At 56.2% G+C, this 24,960-nt stretch overlaps 6 protein-coding genes across 6 annotated transcripts; 4 read left to right on the top strand and 2 right to left on the bottom strand.

Moving 5' to 3' along the window:
* Positions 1-201: 201 nt before the first annotated feature.
* Positions 202-1,398, top strand: KRP23_13618 (uncharacterized protein; the record flags this gene model as incomplete). The annotated part of the gene is made up of 1 exon (XM_067884350.1): positions 202-1,398. One exon carries the CDS (start codon positions 202-204, stop codon positions 1,396-1,398), a length of 1,197 nt encoding a protein of 398 aa, XP_067738376.1.
* A 7,711-nt stretch (positions 1,399-9,109) lies between these two features.
* KRP23_13617 (uncharacterized protein) lies at positions 9,110-9,574 on the top strand (the record flags this gene model as incomplete). The annotated part of the gene is made up of 1 exon (XM_067884349.1): positions 9,110-9,574. The coding sequence occupies one exon, from the start codon at positions 9,110-9,112 to the stop codon at positions 9,572-9,574; it is 465 nt and encodes a 154-aa protein (XP_067738375.1).
* Positions 9,575-11,019: 1,445 nt separating this feature from the next.
* On the top strand, positions 11,020-14,187 carry KRP23_13616 (Phosphatidylinositol 4-kinase beta; the record flags this gene model as incomplete). Its single annotated transcript, XM_067884347.1, has 1 exon — positions 11,020-14,187. The coding sequence occupies one exon, from the start codon at positions 11,020-11,022 to the stop codon at positions 14,185-14,187; it is 3,168 nt and encodes a 1,055-aa protein (XP_067738374.1).
* A 265-nt stretch (positions 14,188-14,452) lies between these two features.
* On the bottom strand, positions 14,453-17,863 carry KRP23_13615 (Kinesin-like protein KIN-4A; the record flags this gene model as incomplete). The annotated part of the gene is made up of 7 exons (XM_067884346.1): positions 14,453-16,645; positions 16,720-16,821; positions 16,886-17,101; positions 17,160-17,522; positions 17,584-17,648; positions 17,715-17,751; positions 17,816-17,863. 7 exons carry the CDS (start codon positions 17,861-17,863, stop codon positions 14,453-14,455), a joined length of 3,024 nt encoding a protein of 1,007 aa, XP_067738373.1.
* A 118-nt stretch (positions 17,864-17,981) lies between these two features.
* On the top strand, positions 17,982-18,731 carry KRP23_13614 (uncharacterized protein; the record flags this gene model as incomplete). The annotated part of the gene is made up of 1 exon (XM_067884345.1): positions 17,982-18,731. One exon carries the CDS (start codon positions 17,982-17,984, stop codon positions 18,729-18,731), a length of 750 nt encoding a protein of 249 aa, XP_067738372.1.
* Positions 18,732-18,805: 74 nt separating this feature from the next.
* Positions 18,806-20,279, bottom strand: KRP23_13613 (Alcohol dehydrogenase 4; the record flags this gene model as incomplete). Its single annotated transcript, XM_067884344.1, has 2 exons — positions 18,806-19,522; positions 19,614-20,279. The coding sequence occupies 2 exons, from the start codon at positions 20,277-20,279 to the stop codon at positions 18,806-18,808; spliced, it is 1,383 nt and encodes a 460-aa protein (XP_067738371.1).
* Positions 20,280-24,960: the final 4,681 nt, after the last annotated feature.

Here is a 24,960-nt window from a genome sequence, read left to right as displayed (position 1 = left end):
CCAAGTCAGAGCTCTAACGGAGTGCCTACTCAAATCCGAAAGCTGAAGCCTGAGCGAGCCATTTATCACACACGTGTGTGCCAGGGAAAACCCGCGCGATTGCACGGAACACCTAAAACGCCGCTGTTCATTAGAGGAAAAACTCGCTCTCCGGCACGAGAATTTTTTTTTGCGGGAACGTCGCGGCCCTGGAGAACGAGGATGAAGACGCGTCTTGCTCCGTTGGTGGTGTGCGCGGCCCTGCTGATCTCGTCGACGTCGGCTGGTGGGTACAAGACCGGCGTGTCGAAAACGTCAACAGACCTGAAGGACACGGGCGACTCGTACCTGGACGACTACGACGCAAACGCGAGCAACCGCTACGATTTCAAATACGTCAACAGCGAAGCCGACACGTCCGAGCGCGCTGGAACCCTCGGCGACTCGGTCGTTGCTGGCAAGGAAACGGATGCCACGGAATCGCCTGACCCGGTGACGCTGTCCCCCGAGTTGAAGAAGGAATCGGGTATCGAAAATGGAGCCATTAGCACGGAGAATAGCAGCAACCAGGAAACGGCCATTAAGGAGGGCACCATTGGTGGCACGGGTAGCTCCGATACTACTTCAACGGCCCCTGAGCCGACCCAGGATTATCAGGCTAAGAAGGGTGAAACTCCAGCGCCGCAGTCGACTGAAGACACGAAAGCTACAAAGGGTATCTCGGAATGGACCCCCGCACCCCAGTCCACAAGCGCCCCAGAATCGCCACCTGCGAGCACTCCAACCCCCGATGACAATCAATCGGACCAATCGACCGGAGCCTCTAAGTCAGCCGACACGCCAGAGACGACGGATGCTCCGCAATCGCCACCTGCGAGCACTCCAACCCCCGATGACAATCAATCGGACCAATCGACCGGAGCCTCTAAGTCTACTGACACGTCAGAGACGACGAATGCTCCGCAGTCGACCCAGTCGGACAACCAGTGGACTCCGGCCCCGAACCAATCGAACAACCAGTGGACTCCGGCCCCGAACCAATCAAACAACCAGTGGACACCGTCTCCGAATCAGTCCAACAACCAACAGCCTACCCAAGCGCCCAACAACGAGGCGCCACAGCCTACTCAGCCTTCTCAAGCTCCTAACAACGAGGCGCCACAGCCAACGCAGGCTGGCCAGAACTCGTACTGGCAGGGCAGTCCGCAGGCCCCAGCCACGAATGGCAGCCAGAACTGGCAGGGTAGCTGGGGCTCTACGACACAGACGCAGACCACGCCAGCACCCACGACGACCACTGACTCCAGCCAGGAGTCGAACCGTGATTCCCCCGTTCCTACCGAACCAACCTACTCGAGCGGACCTACAACCCCGGCATCTCCGGTGTCGAACTGCAAAGTTCGTCGCGCGAGGCACTAAGGAGTGGTCTCTATTGTAGACAGAGAGCCTTACTGTTAGATTTGTTGCGTTGAGAGCTCCGTGTGAAAGCGAAGCACAGAATTGTTCAAACCTTTAACATGTCCACGTTCACGTTCAACGGTGAGGCTAGATTCCAGCAATTGTCTTTTCGGAATACCAACTGTACCCCTATTTGTAACTATGTTTATTAAATGGAGACAACTCCACCGGGTGCTTCAAATATGCGTTCGCTTTCACTCCAAGTCACTTGGTCAGGAGCTATTTCCCAGCTGAAATAAGAAATCGACGCCTTGCGATGGAACAATTGCGTGAAATGAGTTCAAACAACCGCGTATGCTTCCGATAACTGTAGAGCCCTTGGGGTTACGTAAATCTGTGAATTGCCCTCGCTAAAGTCAAAGAGAAACAATGCTCAAATCGACCCACGTGGCCGCCGCCACGACGAAGCGGAGGTATCAGCTGGAGAATGAGTCTAAGGTGTCTTCCAGACTAATTAGAACTTCTAATTTAGAAGGAGGACGTAGCATCTTCCGCTTTCTCGGTATAATAGCAGTTCATATCACGACGAAAGGAAACGGGATGTGTGCTGCTGGACAGCCACACTCTTGGTGAGCATCCGGATGCAAGGAACCAAAAAGCGCCGGACGTAGGAGCTGCTTGTTGCAGTTCCTCGACAGGATAAGGCCATGTAGATCAGGACTTGTACTTAGTAAGTATTGAGCAAGCCTTGATTTGTTGTATGGTGCAAAAATACATATACATGTATGTATCGCCCCGATATAACAAGATTAAAATATTCGGGTTGCCTTGTGGTCAACGAAAGTTAATACAATTATACATGTAGGACATAAGAAGCAAAGCACATGATTCCTAGCGCATTTGCTCCGCTTTAGAAATCTTCTGCTTCTGCGCACTTCCGGATGTGCTCGCTTCGCTTTTACAGGTGTTCGTTTGACGCTTCGACTGGAAAGAAACGCGGAGTCAGCAGCCAGCGAGGACCCCGATCGTGTGTGGACGGCATCAATTGTCAGTGCTTCTTGCACCAACGCGTGCTGTGCTTCACGCATATTTACGTTGCGCGGGAATCATAAACGGCCAGTTTAACTAAACTTTTACTAGTATTCACTGGCAAGTTTGACTCATTTTTACTGTTCGTGAAATACAGGAGCTAGTAGTAATTTGCGATTCCAGCTAATCGTCGAATGGCTTCGACACGCCGTCTTTCGTAGGCATGTCTAGTTTCACAAGCACCGCTCCAAAATAGCTGTTTGAGCACTACAGCAAGCAGTTAATGCCGACAAACGGCGTGAACGGATTCCCAAATACAGCGACGTAGCATCATTATCGCGTGTGCTCCGCATGACGACGGGCGTATCTATGGTCAATGGACGCGACGTTCAGCCGGTACTTTACATGCCATTCCCATCTCGCTCCCCTCACCCTCAGGTTGTAACCTGCGTTTGATTCGCTTCGTCACACCATAATAATACGTGCATGCGCTGTTTTAGTCCATCAACACATGTAGTTAGTCGCTTTAGTCCAATGCCAACCAAAAAAGCTACATGCATAATATTAATCCTCGTAGCGCACGTAACTGCGGAGCAAGCCCTCGAATCGTCAGAGCCTCTGGGCACCATCCCTCCCCTCCTTTTCTTGAGCACATTTTCGTTGCAATGTGTACGCAGTGCTTGGCTGTAGAGTTGAAAAGCCTCGACCAGCAAAAGAAACACGCTCACAAACTCAAGTGGTCGATAATCAGCCCAACGTATCTGTACACTTAGATCGTGTGTTACGCTGAAGCAGCATGGAAGCCGAATCAATGCGTCCTGCACTATGCCCCTGTGTGCTAAAGCAACGTAGCAAGCCCAGCGATCGAACGCGAGCACCAACTCCATTATCCATGCTCATTTAGCAACTTCTTCAGCTTCAAGCAAGTGTCTGCAGTACCTCTGGGGGATATCCACGACGCCTTGCTGATCAATCCTTCGCCATGGTCAAGGTTCGATCTGCCACGGTTGCCTCCGTGGTGATGCTGCTCGGCGCCACCCTCAGCACATCTTTAGCGGACGACTCATGGGGTGATATGGCACAGTACACCAGCGGTAGTTCTGTGACTCAGGACCAATCTACTGATGCCCCAACCACTTCGTGGGCCGCCAGTAAGAACTCCGACGATCAAAACAGCGAGGACAACGACAAAAAGTCTGACGACGACGCAACAGATGCACCTTCCAACTCGTGGACGCAAGCTCCGTCCAGGGGCGACTCGGATGAAGACACCACGAGCCCTCCTACCAACTCGTGGACACAAGTACCTGCTGGGTCGAGCGGAAACACTTGGACTCAAGCTCCGGACTCATCCTCCGATGATGATAACGAAGATGACAAATCTGACTCTTTATCTTTTGGCGACGGCAACACATCGAAATCGTCGAGCAAGAAGTCGGACACCAGCGAAGACAACAATTCCGATCATTCTTCAGAGTCAACTGAGACTTCGGAGTCGAGCGGAAACTCGTGGAAGCAAGAGCCCGTAGGTGGTAGCCAGATATCGGGTGGTGAGACTTCGTCCACCGGTAGCCAAACCACCGGCAGCGGTACCGGCGGCAGCACCACACCGTCGATCAGCGGAGGATCCGTCCCCGATGGCACCTGGCCGACCAGCACCGGAACCGTTCAGTTCGCCGAGGCCCACATCATCAAGGCTGGAGAGATCTTCGACGGCAAGATGCAGACGTTCGAGCGGTCCGACGTCAAGTGCGAGGGTCAAACCGAAAGCGGCGGCTCCACAGCTGTCTTCCAGCTCGAGGCCGGCGCCACGCTCAAGAACGCCATCATCGGCGTCAACCAAATGGAAGGTGTCCACTGCGACGACCACGACTGCACCATCGACAATGTCTGGTGGGACGACGTGTGCGAGGACGCTTTGAGCATCAAGGGCGGCACTGCCTCCAGTGTGTCGACGGTCACGGGAGGCGGCGCTCGCTCGGCCGACGACAAGGTCATCCAGCACAACGGCTTCGGCACCGTCAAGATCGACGGCTTCTACGGTGAAGACATCGGCAAGCTCTACCGTTCGTGCGGCACGTGCGGTGATAAGGCCCGCAAGGTGTCCGTCTCCAACGTGTACATCGTGAACCCGGACAATGCCGTCGTGACGGTGAACAAGAACTGGAACGATGAGGCCACGCTGAGCAATATCTGGGTCAAGTCGAACGGCGACAAGGTGAAGATCTGCCAGTGGTCGCAGGGTAACGCTGACGGCGAGCCATCCATGCTGGGCGACGGTCCGTCTCCGCCTCTGTGCCAGTACTCGGAGAGCGACATCCACATCAATGGGGACGTTTCCCAGGCGGGTGGAGGTTCGACGCCTAGCACGAGCTCAGCTCAGTCGAGTGGTGGAAATGATGGTGGGGATAATGACTCTACGGAGGCTCCTGCAAAGTCTTCAGGTGGTAGTCAGACGTCGTGGACTCAACCACCTGCAACGCCGTCGGAGTCGAGCGGCAACAATGACGATAATAATGATGGCACCGCAACCTCTTCAGAGGGGAGTGATGACGGTGGAAACACTCAGACCCCAGCTTCGTCCTCAGACGGCAGTCAGACCTCTGGCGATCAAACCACGCAATCTCCTGCCATCTCCTCAACAGGCAGCCAGACTTCCCAGGGCACGCCTTCAACTTCGACCGGTACCGTGCCTGATGGCACGTGGCCGACGAGCACGGGAGCCGTTCAGTTCACGGAACCACACACGATCAAGGCCGGCGAGGTCTTCGACGGTAAGATGCAGACCTTCGACCGCTCCGACATTACGTGCTCTGAGGGCGAGGGCCAGAAGGACACGGCCGTGTTCCTCGTGGAGGCCGGCGGCGCCCTCAAGAACGCCATCATCGGCAAGAACCAGAAGGAGGGCGTGCACTGCGACGACCACGACTGCACCATTGAGAACGTCTGGTGGGACGACGTGTGCGAGGACGCTTTGAGCATCAAGGGTGGGTCGGCGTCCAGCGTGACCACCGTGATCAACTGCGGTGCGCGTTCCGCCTCAGACAAGGTGGTGCAGCACAACGGTCTCGGCACGGTCAACATCGACGGCTTCTATGCTGAGAACTTCGGTAAGCTGTATCGCTCGTGCGGCACGTGCGGTGACATCCCTCGCATTGTTACGGTGAAGAACGTGTACGCCGTAGACCCTCAGGTGAGCGTTATCACTGTGAACAAGAACTACGGCGACCAAGCGACTTTGAGCAACATTTGGGTGAAAACTTCCAGTGGAGGCGATGATGTGAAGGTGTGCCAATGGTCACAGGGCGGTGACAACCCCTCTAACCTGGGCGACGGTCCGTCTCCCCCTCTCTGTCAGTACTCGGAAAGTGATGTGCACATCAACCAGGACGTTTCACAAGCAGGAGGCTCGACACCGAGCACGAGTTCTGCGCCAGCGACGTCATCCGCCGGCAGCAGCACTTCTCAAACCCAGTGGACAGAGGCTCCTGTCACTTCGTCGGGGTCGAGTGGCAACGACGACGGTGGTAGTGATGATAACTCTGACACCTCAGCAACGTCTACCGGCGGAAGTCAGATCCCATGGTCTCCGGCACCTGCAGCACCTTCGGAGTCTAGTGAAAACAACGACAGCGGTGAGGACATGACATATGCTCCTTCTACTTCGTCTGGGGGCAATCAAACATCGGGTGATGAGACTTCGTCCACCGGTAGCCAAACCACCGGCAGTGGTACCGGCGGCAGCACCACACCGTCGACCAGCGGAGGATCCGTCCCCGATGGCACCTGGCCGACCAGCACCGGAACCGTTCAGTTCGCCGAGGCCCACATCATCAAGGCTGGAGAGATCTTCGACGGCAAGATGCAGACGTTCGAGCGGTCCGACGTCAAGTGCGAGGGTCAAACCGAAAGCGGCGGCTCCACAGCTGTCTTCCAGCTCGAGGCCGGCGCCACGCTCAAGAACGCCATCATCGGCGTCAACCAAATGGAAGGTGTCCACTGCGACGACCACGACTGCACCATCGACAATGTCTGGTGGGACGACGTGTGCGAGGACGCTTTGAGCATCAAGGGCGGCACTGCCTCCAGTGTGTCGACGGTCACGGGAGGCGGCGCTCGCTCGGCCGACGACAAGGTCATCCAGCACAACGGCTTCGGCACCGTCAAGATCGACGGCTTCTACGGTGAAGACATCGGCAAGCTCTACCGTTCGTGCGGCACGTGCGGTGATAAGGCCCGCAAGGTGTCCGTCTCCAACGTGTACATCGTGAACCCGGACAATGCCGTCGTGACGGTGAACAAGAACTGGAACGATGAGGCCACGCTGAGCAATATCTGGGTCAAGTCGAACGGCGACAAGGTGAAGATCTGCCAGTGGTCGCAGGGTAACGCTGACGGCGAGCCATCCATGCTGGGCGACGGTCCGTCTCCGCCTCTGTGCCAGTACTCGGAGAGCGACATCCACATCAATGGGGACGTTTCCCAGGCGGGTGGAGGTTCGACGCCTAGCACGAGCTCAGCTCAGTCGAGTGGTGGAAATGATGGTGGGGATAATGACTCTACGGAGGCTCCTGCAAAGTCTTCAGGTGGTAGTCAGACGTCGTGGACTCAACCACCTGCAACGTCGTCGGAGTCGAGCGGCAACAATGACGATAATAATGATGGCACCGCAACCTCTTCAGAGGGGAGTGATGACGGTGGAAACACTCAGACCCCAGCTTCGTCCTCAGACGGCAGTCAGACCTCTGGCGATCAAACCACGCAATCTCCTGCCATCTCCTCAACAGGCAGCCAGACTTCCCAGGGCACGCCTTCAACTTCGACCGGTACCGTGCCTGATGGCACGTGGCCGACGAGCACGGGAGCCGTTCAGTTCACGGAACCACACACGATCAAGGCCGGCGAGGTCTTCGACGGTAAGATGCAGACCTTCGACCGCTCCGACATTACGTGCTCTGAGGGCGAGGGCCAGAAGGACACGGCCGTGTTCCTCGTGGAGGCCGGCGGCGCCCTCAAGAACGCCATCATCGGCAAGAACCAGAAGGAGGGCGTGCACTGCGACGACCACGACTGCACCATTGAGAACGTCTGGTGGGACGACGTGTGCGAGGACGCTTTGAGCATCAAGGGTGGGTCGGCGTCCAGCGTGACCACCGTGATCAACTGCGGTGCGCGTTCCGCCTCAGACAAGGTGGTGCAGCACAACGGTCTCGGCACGGTCAACATCGACGGCTTCTATGCTGAGAACTTCGGTAAGCTGTATCGCTCGTGCGGCACGTGCGGTGACATCCCTCGCATTGTTACGGTGAAGAACGTGTACGCCGTAGACCCTCAGGTGAGCGTTATCACTGTGAACAAGAACTACGGCGACCAAGCGACTTTGAGCAACATTTGGGTGAAAACTTCCAGTGGAGGCGATGATGTGAAGGTGTGCCAATGGTCACAGGGCGGTGACAACCCCTCTAACCTGGGCGACGGTCCGTCTCCCCCTCTCTGTCAGTACTCGGAAAGTGATGTGCACATCAACCAGGACGTTTCACAAGCAGGAGGCTCGACACCGAGCACGAGTTCTGCGCCAGCGACGTCATCCGCCGGCAGCAGCACTTCTCAAACCCAGTGGACAGAGGCTCCTGTCACTTCGTCGGGGTCGAGTGGCAACGACGACGGTGGTAGTGATGATAACTCTGACACCTCAGCAACGTCTACCGGCGGAAGTCAGATCCCATGGTCTCCGGCACCTGCAGCACCTTCGGAGTCTAGTGAAAACAACGACAGCGGTGAGGACATGACATATGCTCCTTCTACTTCGTCTGGGGGCAATCAAACATCGGGTGATGAGACTTCGTCCACCGGTAGCCAAACCACCGGCAGTGGTACCGGCGGCAGCACCACACCGTCGACCAGCGGAGGATCCGTCCCCGATGGCACCTGGCCGACCAGCACCGGAACCGTTCAGTTCGCCGAGGCCCACATCATCAAGGCTGGAGAGATCTTCGACGGCAAGATGCAGACGTTCGAGCGGTCCGACGTCAAGTGCGAGGGTCAAACCGAAAGCGGCGGCTCCACAGCTGTCTTCCAGCTCGAGGCCGGCGCCACGCTCAAGAACGCCATCATCGGCGTCAACCAAATGGAAGGTGTCCACTGCGACGACCACGACTGCACCATCGACAATGTCTGGTGGGACGACGTGTGCGAGGACGCTTTGAGCATCAAGGGCGGCACTGCCTCCAGTGTGTCGACGGTCACGGGAGGCGGCGCTCGCTCGGCCGACGACAAGGTCATCCAGCACAACGGCTTCGGCACCGTCAAGATCGACGGCTTCTACGGTGAAGACATCGGCAAGCTCTACCGTTCGTGCGGCACGTGCGGTGATAAGGCCCGCAAGGTGTCCGTCTCCAACGTGTACATCGTGAACCCGGACAATGCCGTCGTGACGGTGAACAAGAACTGGAACGATGAGGCCACGCTGAGCAATATCTGGGTCAAGTCGAGCGGCGACAAGGTGAAGATCTGCCAGTGGTCGCAGGGTAACGCTAACGGCGAGCCATCCATGCTGGGCGACGGTCCGTCTCCGCCTCTGTGCCAGTACTCGGAGAGCGACATCCACATCAATGGGGACGTTTCCCAGGCGGGTGGAGGTTCGACGCCTAGCACGAGCTCAGCTTCGGCCACTTCAGCAGAATCGAGTGGTGACGCTAGTCAGATGACAGGTGCTGTGTCTTCTGCGTCGTCAGAGGAATCTAGCGGCAACGATGATGGTAGTGAAACCTCGCAATGGACACAGGCTCCTAGTGAGAATGGCGATGGCGGCGACGATGCCAGTAAATCCCCTGCCACCTCAACCGAGTCGAGTGGGGATGACAAGAACGATGACAAGGACGAGGATGACAAAAAGGAATCCACAGACGCTACGGAGGCTCCAGCCGACGGGGGTGAAAAGTCGGACGATGACAACAAAGAATCCTCGAATGCGGACTCGACCCAGCAGGGTACCTCGTCCGATGGCCAGAGTGTTACCCAAGGGGAGGTAGCAGGCGAGGCAAGCGTTTGGAACGATACGAGTGCCGCTGTTCCCACTGCGGTGAAATCGGATGCGGCCACCAAAGAGTCTGCGCTCATGTCGACAACTACAGCGTCGAAGTGCAATATTCGCCGCAAGAGGAATTAAGGCCGTCAGCACAGGCACTGGCGCCTTTTATTTGTTTCGTTGGAGGCTTCGTGAATAGTTTTCACGCGAAGCGCAGTGGCGTTTTTAGTGTGCTTGGAAACAACAACAATGTGAATGTGTTTTATTTCTTCACAGCATGGCAGTTGAATAGTTGTGAAACAAATCGATTTACATTCTGGTTTTGGACCAACTCCGTAAACCCCCTGGTGTCGTGCTCCAGCATGAAAACTACCAGCATGAACTCCTGTACATGTAGATTTGCTTGCATGACGAAGGAGAAGAGTGGTGAATGCAGTTGTCTCTACATGTTGGGTTGATCTCCGTCGCTGCATGTACCGGTAAGGGCCCATATTCAACTGTTTGAGCTGAATACCGTGAGACAACCATATTGCTATGCCTCGATGTTTTGGAATGGTGTGACTTGCTTCAGTATCGCTGCTCATCCGATCTCATGCTACACCAAGCAGTCGAGCAATCGGAGCATGTGCGCGGAGCACAAGCAAAACCTGTTGCTTCCAAGTCCAATTGCCGCCGCCGAGGCCCTCAATTTGGAGAATCCAATGTAAGTAATTCAGTGGAGTTGTGGCCCGAGTCTTGACTCAAGACGCTGAAGGGAGTTCGACTTCTGTCACGCACGCAGGACTGGGTTATGGCAAACGCCGGATCGACCCGACAATTCTGTCATTTGAACGGGTTCGTGCTACCGCAAAACCAACATGGATTAACGCATGTACCAGCAACATCCAACGTGAGCCGGGCAGCGTCCCGAAATCACACGCCATCTCCGAGCCCAAATTGGCGACTGACTTTTCAGCAGCTTCCTCCCCCGTTTCTTGCAAAACTCCTTTGCGGCAGCTTGTGCACTGGGATTCCACAAGGACGAAACCTTTGTTGATGATTTGCAACGCCTTCTCCAGAGAGCAACGTCCGTGGCAGCTCGTCAATATAGCTGGAGACTCGGATGAAGCTGTATTAGACCGGAAGGAAGTTGGCATTCTTCCAGACATTCGAACGAGAGCTCATTGGCCAATGGCGACTGCAAGGTGCCGGCATCTGGTCGCAGCCCGGCTTTCATGGGGCGGAGTCTACACGTCAGGACGACGCCGCTCCGATGATCGGGAAAAGCCGTTCCGCCCCAATAGCCAACATCGCCAATTCACTACTGCGACCGATCCGTCAAAGCAACAACAGTACACTGCAGCAATCAGTCTACTGCACCCGACCAACGCAACCCTTTCTCGTCTATGCGCGCGGGCTTCCGCACTCGCTTCTTTCTCATTAGCCTGTCGAGCGTCAAGGCCCCAGCGAGGCCCCCAAGCACTCGCTCAGCAGGTCACCAATCGCCAGCAGAAAGTGGAGGGGAACCAGGTGCAGACTCTCGCTCCGTCGTCACGTCGGGACTCCGCACTCTTCTGACCGGTATCAGTCGCCCATAAGCAAGAGAGATGCCGGGCGCTTCCGCTCCGAAATCGGACGCGCCGCCGCGGCTCTTCGGCGGCTACCTGCGCAAGCGCTACGCCAGCAGCGTGTACATGGGCTCGTGGCGCTTCTGCGTGCTGCAGGGCGCACGCCTGCGCTGGTACCGCAGCAGAGAAAGCGCCGAGACGGACACGCAGCTACGCGGCGAGGTCTGGGTGCAGGCCGTGGAGCCCTGGGACGGCCGCGGCGCGCTCTCGAGACACTCGCACACCTTCGCGGTGCGCACGACGTCCAAGAAACTGCTACTCTGCGCGGCGGAGACGGCGCGCGACCGCGACCTGTGGGTGCAGCAGCTGGAGCGCGCACTGCAGCGTCCCAAGACCTCCGCCGACCCGCAGAGCGTCGGCGGCGACGACGTGGGCCGCCGGATCGTCCCGGGTGACATGCGGCCGCCGCCGACGCCGTGCGCGTTCCCGGCGCGGCCCGGGGCGGCATCCGACGTGACGTCCGTCCCCTCGGCGCCCGCGGACCTGTCGGCCGGCGCGCTGGTCCTTGGAGATGCCGGCTGCGCTGAGTGCTTCGTGCGCTTCCGCCCGCTCATGGCCAGAAGAGTCGTGTGCGGCTCGTGCGCGCGCGCGTTCTGTGCGCGCCACTGCAACCGCGGAGTGCGCCTGCAGCATTTGGGTCTGCGCGCGGCGCGGCGCTGCTGCGACCACTGCGCGCAGCGACAGGAGTTCATCGGGTACCTGCGCGCGGCGAAGCGGGTTGTAGAACCTATGGCGAGCCGCGGCATTTCCATGGACTCGCTGGTCGCGCGCAGCGATGCTGCACACAGGAATCAGCGGGAGATGCTCCCGCGCACGGTGCACAAGCTCCGACACGGCCCCATGACGCTCAACCGCACCATCAAGATTCTGTACCAGACGCGCAAGAAGCCGCATCTGTTCCGCGTGGCGTGTGAGCGGCTCCCGTTCTACACGGAGACGTCGGTGGACCGCGTGGAGAATTTGTGGTACCAACTGCTGCACCTCGTGCAGTGTCTGGATGCAGAGCCCGCGCCTCGATGCGCAGCGCAACTTTTCTATCTGCAGCGGTACATCCGCGCCATTTGCAGACGCTGTCCGCGCATCGCGCTGCAGACCATTTGGCACGTGCAGGCCTCGGTGGAGGACGGGAGTTACCTCAACCTGCACCCGCACACGCTGCTGTCGCTGCTGGGCTTCATCTACCCGAACACCACACTGCCGGACAGCTCGAGGATGTTCAGCATCTGGAAGGATTTGGTGTTTGCCGACTGCCCCGAGCACCAGCTAGCACAGATTTTGGCCGATTTGCGGCAGATTAATGCCGACATGGAGAAGCTCATTGCGCTGGAGCCGGACTCCATGATTGAGCGGTGGCTCAACGCTTCCACCTTGCCGCAGTTTGAGAACTGTGCTGCAGAGTTGGTAGCGTCAGGCATCGAGCTGTGTGAGTTCCAGTCCAGCATCCTCTACGACTCGCTGGATGTCGAAGGAAGTAATTTGTCAGATGACTCGCCAGGCACGGGAATTGAATCGCTGGTGCTTGAACAAGTGAGTTTTGTGCAGTCACTGGCAGCGATTAGCGAACGCCTGCGACACATTCAGCCAGTGTCGGACCGTGGGAAGTACTTGGCGGGCGAGTTAGAGACGCTGAACAGCACGCTTCAATCCTCGGCGCTTTACCCGCTGAGCGCGGCATCCGATGAGCTGTATCAAGTTGTGCGCATCCCGCCGACAGAAGGCAAGGTGTTCTCGACTAAGATGCGTGCGCCAACGCTCATTTTCGTGGAGACTGTCCCAGTGCAAAGTGCTGGCGGAATTGATCTGGAAGACGGCGACACGGATCGTCTTCGCCCGTTTGTCTTCAGTTCTCATCCGCGTAACTCGACGTTCTTCGAGTCAGCGATTCTGGACGAAATCGAGGCTTCCGCTGTGTCCTCGAGCGGAGAAACAATGCTCTCTCCATGCAGCAACTCAACTCTAGCGACGCCTACACCAACTAGCAGCCTCGCTGGCCCCGTGAGCTGCCCGGATGATCTGGTCCCGCTACACGCCAACGGTCCTTCGTTGAATAGCCAAGAGACTGCGAGCGACAGAGGACCTACTGGCACCGGCGGCAATTTGGGCCGGCACATGACACTGCCGACCAGTGGACGAGAACCATCATCATCAACCGGTAGTCGGCGCCACACTAGCATGATGCCGCACTTGCCGCAACCCAGTCGTGGTAGCAAAATGGGTGCTGGGGCACGTGCCGGGCGTCTAGGCATCGAGAACTTCGTGTACGACAGCAAGGTGTTTGGCGAGAGCTGGGAGGAGCGCAAGGCGCGCATTCAGAGCGAGTCTCCTGTGGGGAAGTTGCCCGGGTGGAACCTCTTCTCTGTGATCGTCAAGACAAACGATGATTTGCGGCAAGAGGTGTTTACGATGCAACTCATTCACAAGCTCAAATCTATCTTCGAGTTTGAGGCGCCGCACTTGTGGCTGCGCACGTACCGCATTGTCGCGACGGGGGCCAATATCGGTCTTCTTGAGACGATTACCGACGCCTGCTCGCTGGACCACCTCAAGAAGACATTCCCGGGCGGCAATCTGTTCGAGTACTTCCGCAGCATTTACGGCGAGCCCTCTAGCTCCGAGTTCATCGCGGCTCAACGCCGCTTCATCGAGAGTATGGCAGCGTACTCGATCGTCAGCTACGTGCTGCTGCTCAAGGATCGCCACAATGGCAACATTTTGCTGAGTGCTGAAGGCCGCGTGATTCACATCGATTTCGGCTTCATCCTCGGTATCGCACCTGGTGGCATGTTCAGCGTCGAAGACGCCCCGTTCAAGTTGACGAAGGAGATGGTCGATGTGATGGGTGGTCTTGGCTCTCCTGGCTACAAGCGCTTCCGTCACTGTCTGTGTGAAGGCTTTTTGGTTCTTCAGAAGTACCAGTCCGAGATTGCGGCGCTGCTCCAAACCACAGGCCAGCACTCCCCGTTCCCTTGCTTCCACGGGGCGAAGCTGGCGCGCGTCATCATTGACCTGCGCTCGCGATTGTTCGTGGGGCTTTCCAGACAAGATATTCGCCATCGCGTGGATCACTTGCTGCGCAAGAGCTACAACGCTTGGGGCACTCGACAGTACGACTCGTTCCAGCTACGGAGCAACAACATTCATCCGTAGACGTCGGCACCACGCTGACAGCGTATTTCCAAGACATATACCCAACGTTCCGCGTTGAAACACAGCTACCACTCGAAGGTAGCAGAGCTATAGCGCCGCTTCGGACCACCTGTAAGTATTTAGTAGATGGTTGGCGCATTCGTTTTTCGTACATTCGCTGGTTATCCAGGCATCTAAGCTTTCTAATCAGCACGTTAGTTTTGCAGCGTACCAGCGAAGTCAAACAGCACCGGAAGTTAGTGTGGCTGCATTCGGTATCATTTTGTCAGTTGCGTGAAGGCTTCATGTGCGCCTTGGTCAGATGCTGGCGAAGGTTTTCGTTGTCCTCAGTGAGCATGACGTTCTTGGTGAGCAACTCAGCGCAACGCCGTTCCACTTGCTCCAGCAGCGCCATCCAGTGAGCTTTGTTGCTCGACAACTGCGATTCCAGTTGAGTTTTGGCTGCCCGCAGTGTCTCCAATTCCTTGGGGTCAGCTGGGGTGATGGCACGCGCTTGTGGCGCTGTAGTGTCGGTAGCTCGTGCCATTTGCTGGTTTTGCTGCTGGTGTAGGGTGAGTCTCCGCACTTCTTCAAGCTGACGCGTCAGTGCTGCGTGCATTTCAGTGATGGCACGGACTCCACTCCCGTTGTCTCGAGCTGGTGCAGCATCCTCTAACTGTCGTCGCTCCTTCTGCTCTCGCACCAGATCTGCATTCTGCGCCTCAAGCTCTGCAAGTACCAGTGCTAGTTCCGAGCGCTGCTCCCTCTCCGACGCTAGTTGCTGCTCCATAGCAGCAACTTGTTCACCCAACTGCTCAATTTTGCCGGTATCCTTGTTTCCTTCTGCAGCTTCGTGATCTCGATGCTGACCGTCATCGTTCTCGTTGTTCGTAGCGTGAACATATTCTCGAAGACGTCGCGTTAGGCGCAAACTAGAGCTCCGTGCACTGTCAAGCTCATCTCGAAGTTCTCTTTCACGCACTTGGTAAGACGCCAGTAGCTCCCGAAGTGCTTGAATTCCAACACCTCCGTTCCCAACCTCCCCGCCGTTCCCTGATTGATGAAGAAGCGCAAGCTTCAACCGGAAGGTCTCAAGCTGTGCTTGTAAGTCATGCCGCGCACGCTCCAAAGCCAGCACAAGTTCTTCCTGTTCCTCATTCTTGGCCTTCAAAGCGGTCACCGTATGTTGTTTTTCTTGGGACTCCCGAGCCAAGTCGCGCTGCACACGCTCCAGTTGCAATTCCAGTGCGCGTTTGTCGTCTGCAAACCCAACCCGCTGAGTTTCCAGGTCGCCACCCAGTTGCTGCACTGTGCGATCGCGCTTGGTATCAGCATCTCGTCCAGCCTGCTGCGTCTCCAGTTGCTCCTTCTTCATTGCCAACTCGGCACGCTCCAGTTCTAGCTCACGGCGCACCAGATCCTTGCGCATGGCCTCAAACTTTGCTTCAAACCCGGTCACTTGCTCACGCAAAGTCCCATTGTCCGACCGAAGCTGCTTACACTCAGCGAGTTGTGTATCGACCTGAGACTGGCGTGAGCGCAGTTGACTGCCAAGTGTTTCCAGCTCACCCTGGAGTTTCTGCTTCTGGTTCACTGCGACTATGAGCTCCAGACTGAGCTGCTGGTTCTTCTTGGCCTCTCCGTCACGAGCGCTCTCGGCAGCCTTTGCGGCTTTTTGAAGCACCGCCAACTCACCTCCTAGTCTGGTTTTGTCAGCTACAAGCTCATTCATTTTGACGCACAGATCCTGAATCTGCGCGGCTTTGGTAGCATCGTCCTGTTGGATCTCCACCACCAGTTGCTCTGCCTTCAACAGCTTCGTTTCAGTCTCGAACTTGTCGCTGTCTAGCTGCTGCACTTGCGTATCGCGCTCTAGTTGAAATGCTACGAACGCCTTGCTTAGTGCCAGCTTCTCTTGCTCGCACGCGAGTAACTCAGAACGAAGTGACAGCTCGTTGTCAAACAACTCGCGATACTTCGTTCGCAGCTCTCCTTGCTGCGCGGTCAGTGCGTCCTTGTCTTCACGCAGCATTCGACGCTCCAGTCCGCTCTGAGCCAGTTTGCCTTCTAGGTCATGGAGCCTGCGCTCGTAGTCTGCGAGTCCTTGCTCCACTGCTCCGTCTTTCGTTACCAAGGTAGCAGGTGCCGAGATGAGCTGCTTTTGAACCATGTGCTGGCGTTGGCGCAAACCGCGAAGCATGTCGTTGTTCACTACGGGAAACGTGCACACACGAGGCAGCATTTTGCCGAGCTGCAACGTAGCTGCTGAGCCTGCCATGTCGCCCGGACTCAGACCCATCAACACAAACGTGAGGCAGTTGCCTCCCAGTGCATCTTGCAGCAGTGTCGTTAACTGCGAGCCTTGATAGCGGATCGGCAACGCATCCCCACTGCTGCTTAGGCTTTCAACGACATCTTGCAGCGCAAACAGTGACTTGTTTAGCAGTGGACCCTCCGACAAACGCACCGCTGCTCCAGACTAGCTCGATCGCATCAAAACAACAGCTTAGTCGACTTTGATCAACGCCCACGCAACAAGATGAGGATACTCACGCGTCCGAGGCGGTCCGTAGCTGGCAGATCTACAAAGTCGAAGAACGAATGAAGTTCTTGGGTTGACGCTTCACGAAACGCAAACGTTTGCTTGACTGCGATCTACAAGACACCAGAGGTACACGCTAAGCAAATTCTCACGAGAAGCAACACAGCCCGCACTTACACGGAGAACGGCGCTGCTGAACTCGGACGAATTGCCGTACAGACCGTTAGCTCTGCGCCTTGCACTGAGACCCGCCTCCAGTACTCGTCGAAACTCCGCTAGTGATGGGATAGGCGGTGACTGCGTCAAGTTCTTAATGGTCTTTCCGAGTGCCGGGTCGTCTTCGATCAGAAGAGCTTGTCTGCTGTCTGCGCTGTTACTCGCTGTGAAGAGATCCTGTACGACGTTTTGTCAGCAGCAAGCTTTACCCGTCAAATAATGAACTTCTGTTTACCGTGATCGTCTCTTCATAGAACTCAGCAAACGATACTCGCAGCGAGAACGTCGCAGAAGAGAGAACTTGATTCTTGCTCGCGTTCGTGACCCCGTCCATAGCTCCCATGGAGCTGCTGCTTCTCAGCGCGGTAACTTTGTTCTGGAGCATGTCAAACAGCGTTTGAAAGACCGCAGAGGCGAGACTCTGCTCTGGCATAGGCACGAACAACACTTTGCTCTTCTGCGTCTTGGCCGAACCGACGACTAGCACCGATACATTTACGCCTTCTACGCACGCTGCAACAAGCGGCCGCAGCGACCTCTCCATCACGTCTCCTGCCGTTGCCTGCTGATAGACATGGTCTAGAACAACCCCCAAGGTCTGTTTACGGTGGACAGCTCAGTGTCTTGGCCCAGTGTTTCCAAGACTGAAAATGCGATACCTCTCCTGTCGAGCCATCCGCAATCTCAATTTGCTTGCCATCCTTCACCCGCAGCGCCGAGCTGTCTGCACATTCCAGCCCTCGTTCAGCCCAACTTTATGGCACAGCTCAACAGTCACGAGAGTGCGAACCTGGTTTCGCAGGTGGTGAACCGAGGTACGCGTGCATCTGCACAACCAGCAGCAACAATTCCGTCAGCAACAGCATCACCACAATAAAGCTTCGGCTCTACCTGCACCGCGACACCCCTAGGTCCTCCACGATCCACTACATTCGCCATCTCCGCGTTGGTAAATATCCGCTAAAAGGCTAGTGCAGCACCCCTTCGCATGGTCTTGTCAATGATGGCCCCGTCGCAAACAAGCCCATTGTTTCAGAAGAAAATTCAATTTGCTATCATGACGCTTAGTGGTTGGGGCCGCGCTCACTCCCCGCAATACTTTCCTCATCACCTGCACATTGAACCGGGTGTCGTGGCCGAGTTTGCGATGCTCATGGGGGGTGTCGTTTGCCTGTACGGCTTTAGACTGCTACATGCGATGATCTTCACATGCGGCTTCCTCGTCACTGGATTGTTGACTTCGGCAGCGCTTGAAAACACCTTTGGACTGAAGCTGTGGGTGCTCGCTGCTTCATGGATCGGGTTCATCGTCATGGGCATCACAGGTGGTTGCGTCGCGTTGGCATTTTTCCCGTTGGGTGTGTTCCTGGTGGGTTTGATACTGGCGTACGCGTTCACCTCGTCGCTTCCGTATCGGATGCTGCCAGGCGAACCTAGCGCTGTTCTTGACGGCGCGGTGGTTCTACTGGGCGGTTTACTCGCGTGGATGCTGGTGCGTCCGTTTGCTATTGTCGCTAGCAGTCTCGTGGGCTCCACGGCAGCGGTCTGGGGCGTTGGCTACTTCGCTGGCAAATATCCAAGTGGTGACGACCTCGATCGCTTCCGCTCCCACACAGAGCACGAGCACCACGGCAGACACTGGTTGTACGCTGTTCCGGGAATCTGGTGGGTGTATCTGGTTGCGATGCTGGTGTTGTTTGTTGTCGGAATGATGAAGCAATGCCGCGATGTGGACAAGTTGCGAAGCTCCAGCCACATCGGCCGCTACACTGGCTGGCGATCCAGTCCAAACATCTCGTTTCCATGATCGCTTACAATGGCGGGCACAGTAGCAGCAAGTGTCTTCATTCGTTATCACGTCTAAAATCGGTTGAATGCAGGTTACTCGTCTGCGTCTTCCTTCACAGGGTCCACCACGAGTACAGCGCTATCGATAATCGCACGCAGGTCGTCCTTCTCCATGACCGCGCCGTTGTCGTCGCTGCGCGCAACGTGCATCGAGTCGTCCTGATACTGGGCGGCACGGTCCACAAGACCATTAAGCAGGCTGTCTTCCAGCTCGAGAGTAGAGGCAGTCGGCAGGTCGAAGCGTGCAATGACGTAGCGCATCCACGCGGCGACGTTGGGGCCCTGGAATCCGCTCGCGGCTGTCAGTCGGTCGGCCGCGTTCTCCAGCTTCCCGCGCAGCTCGTCGAAGAACGGGTCGCCCTCGTTCTCACTCGCCAGCTCTTCATACCGGTCAAACACGAACGGCAGGAACGCCGTGGCCACCTGCGTGTGCGGCAGGTCCGAAATACCGCCCATGGACACCGCCAGAGCCTGCGCCGCGCCCGAACCCGACGAGTTGGCCGCAATGCCCGACAACAGACTGCCCAACGCAAACTGTTCGCGCAGCACGGCGCCCTTGAGGTCGAGCTTGCCTTCCTGGAGCGGTGCCGCGAGAGCCCCCGCCACAGCCTCGAGACCTTCGAGCGCCAACGTGTCGTCCGCACATCCCAGCAGGTAGGACTCGAGACACTGCCCCAATGCGGTCAGCGCGCCCTGCACCGTCGCCCGCAGCGGCACCGTCAGCATCAGCGTTGGATCAATGATCACCGCCTAAACAACAACAACAACTGTTAGTTTATCTATTCTCACACGTCGCAGATCTTACGAACACCGAAAAAAGGCAACTTCAACATGTACCCACCTCCGCCACGATGTCGCTGCCCGCGGCAAAGAGCAACTTAGTCTCGGCGTCTTCGTCGAGCAACACAGTGTTCCTGGTCACTTCGGCGCCACTGCCCGCGATGGTGGGGACAAGCAACAGCGGCGTGGTCTTGAGTTGTTCTTGCTGCAACTTCAGCTCGTCGATCTCGTCGTCCTCGTCCGTCACAACCACAAAGTCGTTCGCCTTGCCACCGTTCGCCAGCACCACGGATGCGGCCCTGGCCAGGTCCATGGCGTTGCCTCCTCCGAAAGCCACGACGCCGTCCGCGCCCACGCGCTGTGCTGTGGCCACCGCGTGGTCCACGTCGGCCAAAGTGGCGCAATCACGCTCCAACGTGTACTGGAAGCACGGCAGGCCCGCTTGCATGAGCAGAAACTCGGCGTACTGCGTGCGCGCGGCGGCGGCGGCGTCGCGGTCGCGCACCAGCAGCACCTTGTGCATGCCGCTCGCGCGACTTAAGGCGCCCAGCTGTGTTGCCGCAACTTTAGCACCAAAAATGACGCGACCCGATTGCCCGGACGCGCTGAGCTCCTGTGGCCGTGCATCGAACGCAGACGAGATGGCACGTGTGCACTGGAGTGAAGTGAATGTGTCAGGACGGAGGCGACGGGCGCGCGCGAGCGGACGGCGCAGCAAACGCAGCATAGTGACCGGCGAGTGTGTGGCGTTGGCTCCGTAATTTACTACCTACGATGATTGGATAAAACGGTTTTAAAGAGATTCCGGTGGTCGACATCGCGGTTGATACCAGGATGATTCTGGTTTTCTCTCGTCTGCAGGTGCCGGTGCTGCGGAGACCGATGAACTAGCATTGGCGACGCATCAAGGAGATGTCGGCGACTTTGACGTTAATACTTTTGTAAAACCGCTGGGCAGTGCTTTTACGCTGTTAGACCTCGGCATCCAGCGATGGTATGGCACGCGTTCAAACAGGATGCTTGCGGCTGTGTGGGGTAAATGGACAGAGCTGTCGGTGACACCAACCATGCAGCCCTTCACATGTTGTGAGTGTGCAGCCGAGGAAAATAGAGTCGGGAACTGGTTGATACTTGCATTGGCTCGTAAAAATCGCTTGTAACAACAAGTCACTATGAAAAGCAGATCCCTTGAGCTAAACCATCAACTTGTTAACCAAGAAAGAACGCAATACCAAGTACACAATACACGATGAGCACCACTCAACATCTCGTCGCGGGCACTTACCACGGCCAGGCACTGGCGAGCTTCCCAAGGAAACTGCCGTCATTCATCGGCATGATCGCTTTGCCGAAATCTGTCGTGTTCAATGCCAGTCGGGCCGCGTCCGACATCTGATGCCACATGATGAGGTCTTGGAATTCGCCACTCTTGGAGGTAGTGTCCAGGGCGTGGTTGACCGGCCAGTGGCTCTCGTAGTTGATCTTGACACTCGTGCCGTCAACGGAGTCGGCACTAGGAGGAACATATTTCGAGTAGCCACTGTGCGCCGAAGGAGAAACAGTCAGGAGTATCGGATTTGACACATCCGGGTTATCGATCCACACGACAACATGCTCCCAGTCGTGGCGGTGTCCCAGGCGCGTGGACGGCGAGTCTTTCGGGAAGTACCAGGTGTACATGATAGCCCACACACCACTATACCAAGTAGAACGGCCGTACACCTGCGAACCCCAGCCAGAACCTTTGCATTTGGAACTGGGGCCTCCGGTAGCTTGAAGCCCACCACTTGTCATCCCCGCTTCGTTCACAGCGGGGTATGGGTGACATCCGTTGGTGATGTGAATCTCAGGCTTGAACCTGACGGCCGCTTTTTCGGAGATCGTGACAGGTTCTGGTTGAGGAAACGGGACGACCTCATCGTGACCAATTTTGTCGGCTTGAACCTGAGCTACGGCTGTGAGAGCGAATACGACGTAGAAGAATGCTCGGAGGTTCATCGTGAACGTTGACCCTGTGAAAGCGGAGTAAGATAGAAAGTGTTTTATTAATGCGAGTCCTTTGTTGCAAGGACCGTGACTAGTTTGCGCCAAGAGGGTTTCGTGCTTGATGGCGTGCACGGTGTTGCCCAGCCCGAGATTTTCAACTGCGCGGCCAATCGGATTGAGCGGTATGAATGAATATTTGGGCAGCTTTGTGGTCTGATAAATTGCTGATAAAGTTTCTCGCCGTTGCGACGCTAGGGGCCGACGACTTCTTCGCGCATCCGCTGGAGCTTAGACCAGGCGCTTGAGGTTCCTACGTACACGTGTACGACCGAGCTGGTCGTTTCGTTTTGTAAATCCCCCCCCCTTCACATCATCTGAGGGAGAACTAGCTACTTCAACAAGTACCAGCTACGGACCGTGGTACGGTGTCCTTGTGGAGGCGGAGGTTCGGTTGTCTTCCTGGTGAGTGTAGTTGGTGCCCCCCATGGAGAAACGCAACCACTGCATATCTTCGGCAGGTATATTTTTGTTCGTCTTATTATTTTCCACAACTTTTGGGGTAAAACATCGTATTTCATTAATGAACATATGTGCATGACCATCCGCTCATCCAACAAGGGACGAGGGAAGCGGAGCCCCCATTGTAGGTTATGCAGCATATGCCCACTAGTGAAGAGTTGAGTCACCCTTGGAGCCGGTGACCATGTTGGCAGCGAGAGAAGTGACGGATTCCGCGCAGAGGTTGGTGTAGGTTTTGAAGGTGTCCGAAACCCACCGGCCGTGAAATTGAATCGTCATGGCATCAACTCCGGCCCGATACATGTGCGTTGAACTCCCGGCACAAAAGGAGTGCAGGCTGAAGTTCCTTGGATTCTCGCCATTCTGTACAGCAGTCTTCTTGATCACACTCGACTGATGTGCCGTTGAAATACACGCTGGATGGCCGGTGCGTCCCAGGTACACTGCCGCTGGTATACCGGGAGGGAGGTCATGTCTTGATCGTAGAAGAAGGATAGCACCGAAGACAGGGCACAGGAATGCGTGGCCTAAAGGATACGTGTTACACGCCCGCACTGATTGGTCTTGGAACCGCGAAGCCTTATGTGTACTGATCGCGCTTCATTCGCCAGTAAGATCGGTTCCCCCGTTGCATCCAGGACAACCAGGTCCTCGGCTCTAAGCACAAACCACTTGAACGAGTTTCCACTGATGGAGTTAATTTCCGAGCGCCTCAGGAGGAAAAAGGACGCCTCACACACGACCCCCTAGAGAGCTTGGGCGAAGTGATCATCGAACCAGAGAGAATGGAAGCAGGTTTCGAGGAGCCGAATGGACACTGGAGCCTTATGACGTGGAGGCGTGTCAAGCCGCCATATCCCTTTCAGAAGCATGCAAACGTGTGGGTGTGCAATCGGAAGGACCCTTCCAGCCGCTGCGAAAAAGTGACGAACTCCTTGTAGCATGTTGAGGATTGATGATCCGCGTAGCGGGCCGCCAGTGCCAAATCCACATTGAAACCCGTGCACGATAAATTCAGAGAGTGCTTGAATACGGTTCTCGTCAGTGACGCCCGAGAGCCATGGCTAAATTCCCCGACGTGATGACCATACCATCCACGTTTTCATCGCTGCAGAGTACTTGGTGAAGGTGGAGTCGGCAACAGAATACTCGCGGAGATATTGCGCCAGAGCGACGATAGTCCGTTGATGTCTATCGTTGGTGATACCCGCCTCCAACCACGAGTTAGTTCTTCGAACTGGGTAGCGTAAGACGGGTGAGCGGCAATGCGTGGACCGGCGTCTGCGCGGGTGTTGACGACCCGGCAATATGGGAAGCCGAGAAACGGAGATTGAGAGAGCTCTCCCAGTATCCCAGGAGCCTGATAAGGTCTTGGGCGCGGGCGTTACGTGACGCAAGGCGATTTTGCCAGGCCACAGCCGATGTATTGTCGATACGGAAGTGTACGTGAAGGGTGCGACGTCCATCCGCAGCATACTGGGACCACCAAGGACCCCATTCGTGGGTAGAGAATGTGCAGGAGAGCAATTACCGGAAATTATTGTTGAAACCATTGGCTTCCCCAGTCTTGAAGCGCTCAATAAGTCGAAGATCATCGGGCAAAAATCGGTAAGTCAGCGCAATAGTGGCCTTCATATCGAGAGCGCACAATCCGTGGTCGCATTCGTCCATCACGACGACCACGTCGGGCTCCGGGAGACAGTTAAAGTACTCGAGGGCCACACCACTCAAGAGTGAGGAGTGAAGAATCTCCCACCACCAGAGCAGATCTTGTTTCATGGAGTCGCATACCGTGACATTTCGAGACCTGTGAAGGTTAACCTCTCAAAGCCGTAGGCGCTGGAGAAACGGGTGGGCTGCCCTAATGCATGTTGCGACGTGACGTAAGCCTCCCATGAGAGAGCGATACCGTTTCCGCCTGAGTACACTCGCGTGGTACACCGATGCTTCCAAGTTGCGAGCCTTAACGATCTTGACAGCAGGCATCGCGACCATTTCAGCAATGGTGTCGAATTGCAGTCCCAGGATTTTTTTAACTGTTGTTCCATGCCGGGAATTTGTCCTCATTAACAGCTTCACTGTCTAGTATAGCCGTCATAGCGTAGCGCAGTGAGCATTCCATATCTTCGTAGTTGGTCCCCCGACATTAGCAGCGACGTTGACGTGGTCATCTACCCAGTGATAGTTGAAGAAACCATTTGGGTTGGGCCGGTTGGCATGTCCGCCGTGAACAAATGCTATCGCCTCACCGATGACTTCATATTACTCAGGAGAACCCATCCATCCAAATGGACATGCAAGCTCAATAACGAGTACATCCTCGATCTCAATGCGCCCTGCAAAGCGGTGTACGCTGCGGCTGTGAATACTGACGTGGCGAAATGCGGAAGTTACATCGGCTGCCTGGGCCTTGGTCTCAGCATCAGGGTGTTCCCGCTTGGTTCGTATTATCTCGGAAGCGACAGCGTCGCAGTGTCGATTGGCGGCCTTTGGAATAGCGTCCTGGTCTGAGAAGACGTTGATCGAGGCGCTGTCAGGGAACGATAAATTATGGATTGTCCTTCTGGACGTCATCGGGTCACCATCCGCCTTGTCGACTATCCCGAATGGGCTGACGAACACTTCTGGCCACAACGAGAGGAGGTCCAAGTCTAGTACGAGGCACCTCCATGCGTCTTGTTCCTTGCAACACAAGAATGTCTTGCGCAGTATGTTCACTCTCTCAATTGCCGACCCGTGGTTATTAGGTGGATGCTATTGAAGCGGCACGTCCTTCTTAAGCTCCACACGCACGCCTTCCGCTGCGATAGATTGCGGTTTCTCTAGATGCTGGTAGTTCTTACACACCTCCGTGATCACTGCCGAAACCATGTGCTTGTTTGGCCGGTAATCTGTTTCCGTCG

The sequence above is a fragment of the Phytophthora ramorum genome (assembly GCF_020800215.1).
Source record: "Phytophthora ramorum isolate Pr-102 chromosome Unknown Phyram_PR-102_s0018, whole genome shotgun sequence".
Taxonomy (NCBI): domain Eukaryota; phylum Oomycota; class Peronosporomycetes; order Peronosporales; family Peronosporaceae; genus Phytophthora; species Phytophthora ramorum.
This window is presented reverse-complemented; position numbering and strand designations above follow the sequence as displayed.